General features: G+C 47.9%; 1 protein-coding gene across 1 annotated transcript in view; it reads right to left on the reverse strand.

Annotated features, from left to right (window-relative positions):
• Positions 1 to 2,570: 2,570 nt before the first annotated feature.
• JMJD6 (jumonji domain containing 6) overlaps positions 2,571 to 9,069 on the reverse strand; it is a 13,841-nt gene continuing 7,342 nt past the window's right edge. The window contains exons 5-8 of the mRNA XM_011966299.1: positions 7,877 to 8,163; positions 6,218 to 6,353; positions 4,790 to 4,928; positions 2,571 to 2,979 (exon numbers count right to left, since the gene is read on the reverse strand). Of these exons, the coding sequence (XP_011821689.1) occupies positions 2,848 to 2,979; positions 4,790 to 4,928; positions 6,218 to 6,353; positions 7,877 to 8,163 (694 nt within the window). The 3' untranslated portion in view covers positions 2,571 to 2,847. The remainder of the gene's footprint in view (positions 2,980 to 4,789; positions 4,929 to 6,217; positions 6,354 to 7,876; positions 8,164 to 9,069) is intronic.

A 9,069-nucleotide genomic window follows, 5' to 3' on the forward strand; every position in this document is an offset into this window, starting at 1 on the left:
CCCTCTTATTTTTTATTTAAGTTTAGTTGAATTTAGGGACAAATTAAGGCAAGCAGGTGAATCAAGAGGGCAAGAGATGGCACCTGCTGGTCAATCCCCAAAAAGTCATCCAGTTACTTAGAAGTATCAACAGACCGCAAAGACTAGAGCTGCCATCTCCAATTTACTCCCCATGTGTAACACAAGCCACCCACTTAACGTCTGTAGGTCAAACAAATGAGGAACGCCAATCTCAGAGTACCCTGCAAAGTGAGCGCTTCTTAGGGATCCTGTGGTGGGGAAGAATGGAGCCTATTCATACTTTAAGTTCTGTGGTAAGAGCACACTGCACACCATTCCCACTCTATGCAAACAAAAAATCCCAATGTATCACCCCCCCCCCAAAAATACACTACACAAAAACACCCCTGAAATTTCAGTCTCTATGATGATGGAGAAAAAGATAAGGAATCCTAAGACAGACTGAGCAGTGGGTGATGGTGCTGGGTCACTGCCACTGAATGCATTTGTGGGCTGATGGTGACATACTGGAAGGAGGGCGGACTCCAAGTCCTTCCGACACATAATTGGCTCACATACAAAGTCCACTCACCACTCTCAGTGTCTCTGTGGTACACAGCTGGCTCTGTGGAAGCTCCTTACCAACATCCGTGAGTAACAGACACAACAAGACGTTACAAGGATCACACCCCGCCAGCCTTGTGGTTGACTGGCTCGGTTTGCAATGAGACGGCACAGAACCTTCTTACCCAACATCCCATTAGCTTCAGTGTTTCACTGAGCTGGCCGAGCTGTTAAACTTCTTGATAATCTATCCTTAGGAAGCAGTAAAAACAGCATTTGACTGAAGATAGGAGCTTGGACCAGGGAAGGAATATCCAAATTCAAAGAAGACAGAGGAGAAGGTAGGAGTAGAAGACGTGAGAACTGAGTTGGGTGGCTGCCAAAAGCTTACGCTGAAGCCACCTCAGGGAGAGTCTCTTTATCTGCTCAGGGGTGAGCCCGGCCTCCACAAGTGTCCCTAATCCTGCCAAGGAAAGTACAACTGCCTGTAATCAGCACGTAGACAGCATGCTGGGTGCAAAGCTGGAAGGCAATGTTAAAAGCAGGACCCCCGGGACCCCACGTGGAAGTCATGGCAGGGCTTTCTACAGAGTTTTCTTACAAATTACAAAGTCACAGATCAAGTGCAGATATAAATCTATAATAATAGAAACAATTTAAAAAGGCAAAAAGAGTCTAAGTATGGCTGTGAAAGGACATCAAAGGTTGAGAAATGCACATTCTAGTTTGATTAAGTCACTTGAATTTCCCTGTTTAATTTCAGCTAACCCACAGAGAATAGAGAATACATGATAGGAGGGACTGTGGGTCCTGCACTTCCCCAATGCATTTAAGAAAGACTTGGCTGCTGGGGGAGAGAATGTAACAGGAATGTCACCTTCAGCAGTCAAGGGCTTCAGACATTCAAAATCCTGTGAACGTCAGTATTAAAACATATATATATATATATTTATTATTATTATTTTTTTAAAGACAGGGTATCACTATATTCTCCAAGTTGGTCTTGAACTCCTGAGCTCAAGCGATCCTCCTGCCTTGGCCTCCCAAAGTGCTGGGATTACAGGCTTGAGCTACCATGCCCAGCTTCAACTTCAGTATTTTACTATCTTCCAACAATCTCTCTTAACACTTCAACCAGCACATCAAAGACCTGTAGCATTTAAAGACCGTAGACAAATGCAGAGAGTGAACAAATTTCATTATGAGCCTGTTACATGCCCAGGTGCTTGCAAATAGATGTTTAAGTTTTAACTTATTTAGATCCAATCTTGTACTTGGAGATGTGATTAAGTTTTTATAAAAGCTGTGTGAGGTGGCTCATGCTTGTAATAATCCTACTGCTTTGGGAGGCTGAGGTGGGGGGATCACTTGAGGCGAGGAATTCAAGACCAACCTGGGCAACACAGAGAGACTTCGTCACTACTAAAAATAATAATAAAAATTAGCTGGCCGGGCACAGTGGCTCACATCTGTAATCCTAGGACTTTGGGAGGCTGAGGTGGGTGGATCACAAGGTCAGAAGTTTGAGACCAGCCTGGCCAATATGGTGAAACTCTGCCTCTACTAAAAATAAAAAAGTAATTAGCTGGGCGTGGTGGCGCATGCCTGTAATCCCAGCTACTCGGGAGGCTGAGGCAGGAGAATCGCTTGAACCCAGGAGGCCAAGGTTGCAGTGAGCTGAGATAGGCCCACTGCCCTCCAGGCCGGGGAACCGAGGGAAGCCGGCTCAAAAAAAAAAAAGATTTGATAAATCAGAGTTCTCTGCTGCTGTCTGATTTGGCTGAGCACTCAAGCAGCAATGGCAAACTGGGAGAAAAAGCAAGAGGCCACGCCTCAGGTTCTGCAGAAGATGCCGGGTGACTTTTCCAATGGCTCTCCCTTCACTGCTGGGACGACGCCTCCACGGTCAAGGAGGCGCGGCAGCAGTCACTGCTTTCCCTCGAGACCATCAAGAGAAGAGCAATAAGGGAATGCTCTGGTATTCTCAAAGGAAAACATTTCCAAGATAGAAAATGGATTCAATTTTTATTAAATAAAGGGTTTTTTTGGCACCATTCACATTCTCTTGCCTTTCTGAGTAAAACAAGCCGCGTTTATCTGCATCGGTAGCAGAGGGAAAGCTACTGGAGCAAACGCTAAGTGAATGGGTTCCCGTGCCGAGGGCGTCCTCATTCTCAGGCTCTGTCAGGCCTCCCCTTGTCTGCAGGACTGGACAGGCCGCCCTCCCCAGGCCCTGCCCTTGCCGCGAGCGTGTCCTTCCATACAGACAATAGCCTTGCTGGGTCACCTGGAGGAGCTGCGCTCTTTGCTGACACAGTCGTCCTGGGAGGTGGTGTCCCCGTTTCCCACCATGCTACACGTCCTCCTCTTCTTCCTGCGGTGCACTGTCCCATCGCCCTCGGATCCAGACTCGCACTGGACACAGGAGGAGAGAAAACAAGGAGTCAGCCTGGACGCAACCCACTTCTTCATTAAACAAACCTCTGACCTCGGGAGACAGCACAGATATTGGTCACTTTCTCCCAGATGCAAAGCAGTCATTATGGGAGCTCCACAATGCAGCCTTCATAGCCACCTCCTTGGATGTTCCTGGCTCCCTAAGAATTTCAAACTTCCCTCAGAGGCCAAGTATCCCTCCACTGTTCTTTTTTTTTTTTTTGAGACGGAGTCTTGCTCTGTCGCCCGGGCTGGAGTGCAGTGGCTGGATCTCAGCTCACTGCAAGCTCTGCCTCCCAGGTTTACGCCATTCTCCTGCCTCAGCCTCCTGAGTAACTGGGACTACAGGCGCCGCCACCTCGCCCGGCTAGTTTTTTGTATTTTTAGTAGAGACGGGGTTTCACCGTGTTAGCCAGGATGGTCTCGATCTCCTGACCTCGTGATCCGCCCATCTCGGCCTCCCAAAGTGCTGGGATTACAGGCTTGAGCCACCGCGCCCGGCCCACTGTTCTCTTAACGGTGCAGTTATTTGTCTGAATACGATACCCATTGTAAAAATCTTTTAGTCAGAATTCTGAAAGTGCATTATGAGATTTCACTCTACCAACAGAGCCTGATGCATGAAAGGAACTAGGTACAGCACTGAACATTCCCAGAGCCCGTTTCCCGCCTGACGAGAAAAGACTCAATCAGTAGACTGTGTGAAAAGACAGAATTTTTTTTTTTTTTGAGACAAAGTCTCACTCTATCGCCCAGGCTGGAGTGCAGTGGTGTGATCTTGGTTCACTGTAGCCTTCACCTCCTGGGTTCAAGCGATTCTCCCGCCTCAGCCTCCTGAGTAGCTGGGATTATAGGTGTGTACCACCACGCCCAACTAATTTTTGTATTTTTAGTAGATATGGGATTTCATCATGTTGGCCAGGCTGGTCTTGAACTCCTGACCTCAAGTAATCCACCCACTTTGGCCTCCCAAAATGCTAGGATGACAGGCGTGAGCCACCGCGCCAGGCTGAGATAGAAATTTCACCTGTTCGAGGTGCAGGGTCCTCCCACCCAGTATTACTGTCAGCTTCAAGTTTAAGGTCACTGGATTTGCTGAATTTCTAGGCTTACAATTCACCATCCATGGGGGAAATTCTTCATATGAGCTTTGAGGTCAGAAGGATGAGTTTGAAATCTGACACTGCTACTTCATCTTAAGCCATTTACTTCACTAAATCCCCAAACACCCGATACCTCGAGGCTGTTTTAACAGTTCTTAGCTGGGCATGGTGGCTCACGCCTGTAATCCCACCACTTTGGGAGGCTGAGGCGGATATCATCTGAGGTCAGGAGTTTGAGACCGGCCTGGCCAACATAGCGAAACCCTACTAAAGTATATAGAGTTTATAGTCTCTACTAAAAATACAAAAAATAAGGTGGGTGTGGTGGCACGCAACTGTAATCCCAGCTACCAGGGAGGCTGAGACAGGAGAATCACTTGAACTTGGGAGGCAGAGGTTGCAGTGAGCCGAGATCGCGCCATTGCACTCCACCCTGGGCAACAAGGGCGACACTCAGTCTCAAAACAAACAAACAAACAAACAATTCATGCACATGTGCGAAGCTGTAAAATGGGCAAGATACACCACTCAGCAGGAATGGTGACAACTGTAACCCTTAGAACAAGGTGGAAAAACTTCTATATCCTTCTCCTGGATAGGAGGAGGAAGAGTCACACCTGGTTGTGACTGAGTGACATGAGCCTTGGAGGCTCCAGGAGCCAGCCAGCGAGCGAGCAAGGCCTCACCTCTGAGTCGGAGTCTGACGAACTGGAGCTGGAGGAGCTGGAAGAGTCGCTGGAGCTGTCGGAGGCTATCCCTGTGGACTCCTGAAGGTCAACCGAGTCTGCCAGGACTGCCAACTCGGGGTGCTCTTGCTTCAAGATCCTGAGAAGCAAGAAGTGTTGTTCTCAGTGCACTGACAGCCATACCCACTCACAAAGACTCACTTAGAGTTGAGGCCTGTGTCTCTCAGAAACACCTGGGAATGCCAGGTGTGTCCATTCAGAATGGGTACTGTATAATGGTGAGGACAAAACCCCAGGCTGGGAACAAGAGAAACCCAATACAGTGCCCGAGTTTTTCTGCAAGGAAAACTATGCTAACTACACACAATATACTACCACCTGCACAAATGAGCCAGCCATGCCACCAACACACGAGGCACAATTTTCCTTTAGTCTTAGTTTTATTCCCTTGGGAGAAAAAGTTCCTCTTCCTAGTTTTATTTCCTGAACCTTTCCCAGCTGATTTTTAAAAAATCTTTCCTTTCCACAGCACGGCACATAATGATCAGAGCTGCATTGGTTAGATTCTATTTCTAGGAGCAGAAACAATTACATTTGTAAGAAATACGAGGTGTCAAATAACAGAGATGGTCCCCCCTCACTGGGATCGTAAAACTGAACTGAAGAGCAGCAGCCCTCCCCTTCAGAAACCTTGTCTGGCATCCACTGTAACCAGTGACAAAAGGCCTGTTGTATGATAAGGCCTGCGGTGTGACCAGATCGCAGCACGCAGTGGCCTACGGGGCGGGGTAAGTGGGCCTCAGATGCCCAAGAGTCCAGGGAGAACAGAAGCCACCACCCTTACTGGCCCTCTCAGCAGGGAGGCTGAGCACAGAACAAGCCAGAATCCCTCTCTTACCCCGAGAGCTGGTCCCTCCAGGTCAGGGTTGGGACACAGTGGCACGGGGTGGCTGTGGGTGGCTTGCACTGCCGCTGCCCGTGCTGTATCTGTTCTGTGGATAAACAGAGGAGCTAAGTCTCCAGGGCAGTCACCTCACTCACAAGAACTCAAGGTATTAAGTTCAAATGGGAAAAATGCTTCTGGGTAAGAAAAATAAATAACCCAAATAAAACCCAAATAAAATTAGCTAGCGCTAGCTTTGAAAAACAAAAAACAAAACAAAATGAGAAACAATCCCAAATATGACGTTTTGACTGACTGGCTTGGATTCAACATGCAGAGTCTCACCCTGCCACCTCGAGGCTGGCAAACACCCTGAGGACTCGCCCTGACCTTGGCCCCTCTCTCTTCTACCCAGAGGATCAGCAGCCCCAGCTTTGCCCAGGCCTGTCTGCAGTGCGCACACAACATCGCAGCAGTGGACTCGCCATTTTATCTCTGGGGTCGAAAATGAAACCAAGCAGAAATAACAACAAAATGACTCTCACCTATACCATTTCCTTGATAACTTTGGTCTCCCTCTTACCGTCTTGTGCCATACCACAGGGAAGTTGGTGCTGCTGGCAAAATTTTGGGTGATGGCGATAGTAGTGTCGAGATTGAGGACAACATGCCACCACCCTCCTGAAATCCAACAAATAAAAACAGTTAACCAAGGTTTGATCCTATCTAATTACTGTGTAACACACACACCAGAAATTGGGAACTCCTATCCATAAGGGAGAGCCTACAGACATACAGGGTAGTAAATGTTCCTTCTGATCCAGGGATTGCAAATAACTTGTTTGTGGAAATCAAGTTGTACTGGAGCACAGCCATGCCCATCTGGTGACGGATTGTCTAGGGCTGCTTTCCAGCTACAAGGGCAGAGGTGAGTAGTTGTGACAGTCTGGCTCACCTAAAATATTGACTCCCTGGCCCTTTATAGAAAAAGTTTGTTCACTCCTGTTAATCCAAAGCTGTGACCAAAAGTGCAAAAGCATAAAGTTCTTCAGCTTCTAGGAAGAGAACACCTACTTTAAATACGCTCACTTTCCTTCACTTACCAAAGTGCAGTTGTCTGGTGTGGGATTTCCTGACTCAACCCGGACAGTGCTACAGTGCATCAAAAACCCAATTTAGGCTGGGCTTAGTGGTTCACACGTATAATCCCAGCACTTTGGGAGACTGAGGCAGGAGGCTTGCTTGCACCAAGGAGGCCAGCCTGGATAACAGTGAGACCTCCAACTCAATTTACAGAATTAAACCCTGGCTGGGGGTGGTGGCTCACACCTGTAATCCTAGCACTTTGGGAGGCTGAAGTGGGTGGATTGCCTGAGCTCAAGAGTTCAAGACCAGCCTGGGCAACATGATGAAACCCCATCTCTACTAAAATACAAAAAATTAGCTGGGCGTGGAGGCATGCGCCTGTATTCCCAGCTACTTGGGAGGCTGAGACAAGAGAATCGCTTGAACCTGTCAGGTGGAGGTTGCAGCGAGCCGAGATTGTGTCATTGCACTCCAGCCTGGTGACAGAGTGAGACTCCATCTCAAAAAAAAAAAGGAATTAAACCCCAATTTACAGAAACACAAACAAGTCACTACCCATATACAAAGACAATAGGTGACTACTGCAGATAAAGTTGCATCTTTACATACAGCTTGTTTTTTGAGACGGAGTTTTGCTCTGTCACCCAGGCTGGAGTGCAGTGGCACAATCTGAGCTCACTGCAGCCTCCGCTTCCTGGGTTCAAGTGATTCTCCTGCCTCAGCCTCCTAAGTAGCTGGGATTAACCAGGCGCCCACCACCACGCCTGGTTAATTTTGTATTATTAGTAGAGACAGGGTTTCACCATGTTGGCCAGGCTGGTCTTAAACTCCTGACCTCAAGTGATCCACCCACTTCAGCCTCCCAAAGTGCTGATATTACAGGCGTGAGCCACCGCAACCGGCCTACATAGTTTATCAAGAGTTTAACAGCCGTGTAAAATGTGAACAAGAGCTCCCAAAGTATGTGACGCTATAGATACATTACTGTCAGAGGTAAGTACCAGTTCATTTACCAGGCAGCATCCAAAGGATTTTTTGGACTCACTCTCTAACAGTTCTGCTCCAAAATGACAAAATATTGAAATCAAAGAATGTACTTTCTTCCAGTTCATCTATACCTGGTACAAAGACAGTCTCTCCTGGTTTTTGTAAGATTTCCAGGGGTTTGAATTCAGGTGGCCAGGTTGGAAGCTGTGTTCGGGGATAAATAACATTAAACCAGGTAATGGCTTCGTCTTGCTGGTTCCCTCCTTCCTCTCGGGTCACCTTGATGAGTTCCCTGGGAGTGCTAGTAGGAAACAGGCACCAGCGCTTGTGGCCCTGAACTAAGGCATTCCAGGCACTGGTTCCCAGAGGGTCGATGTGAATCCCAGTTCCAGAGCGTGGTGGCCCCATCACAAACCACCTACAGAATGGAGATATCCAAGATGTGAAGTGTAATTTAGTTACACACATACCACACAAAACAGTAAGTTTTTAGTTTTTCTTTTTTTTGAGAGAGTCTTGCTCTATCACCCAGGCTGGAATGCAGTGGTGTGATCTTGGCTGACAGCAACCTCTGCTTCCCCAGGTTCATGCGATTCTCCTGCCTTTGCCTCCTGAGTAGCTGGGATTACAGGCGCATGCCACCATGCCCGGCTAATTTTTGTATTTTTAGTAGAGGCAGGGTTTCACCATGTTGGTCAGGCTGGTCTCGACCTCCTGGCCTCAAGTGATCAACCACCTTGGGCTCCCAAAGCGCTGGAATAACAGGGTTGAGCCACGGCACCTGGCCAGGTTTTAATTTTGTGATATATTATATCATCTTTATTTCAGAGATTATATAAATTCTGGTACACAGAAACACTAAGCGCATTTTTCATGGACTGATTCCTAACAAAATAAGAAAAATCAGCTGGGGCGGTAGCTCACGCCTATAATCCCAGCACTTTGGGAGGCCGAGGCGGGTGCATCACCTGAGGTCAGGAGTTCGAGATCAGGCTGACCAATATGGTGAAACCCCATCTCTACTAAAAATACAAAAATTAGCTAGGTGTGGTGGTGGGCACCTGTAACCCCAACTACTCAGGAGTCTGAGACAGAAGGATGGCCTGAACCCGGGAGGCGGAGGCTGCAGTGAGCCGAGATCGTGCCACTGCACTCCAGCCTGGGCGACATAGGGAGACTCCATCTCAATAAAGAAAAAAAAAAGAAAAAAGAAAAGAGGCCGGGCGCGGTGGCTCAAGCCTATAATCCCAGCACTTTGGGAGGCCGAGACGGGTGGATCACGAGGTTAGGAGATGGAGACCATCCTGGCTAACACGGTGAAACC

This window comes from Mandrillus leucophaeus, unplaced genomic scaffold (genome assembly GCF_000951045.1).
Source record: "Mandrillus leucophaeus isolate KB7577 unplaced genomic scaffold, Mleu.le_1.0 Scaffold1, whole genome shotgun sequence".
Classification (NCBI taxonomy): domain Eukaryota; kingdom Metazoa; phylum Chordata; class Mammalia; order Primates; family Cercopithecidae; genus Mandrillus; species Mandrillus leucophaeus.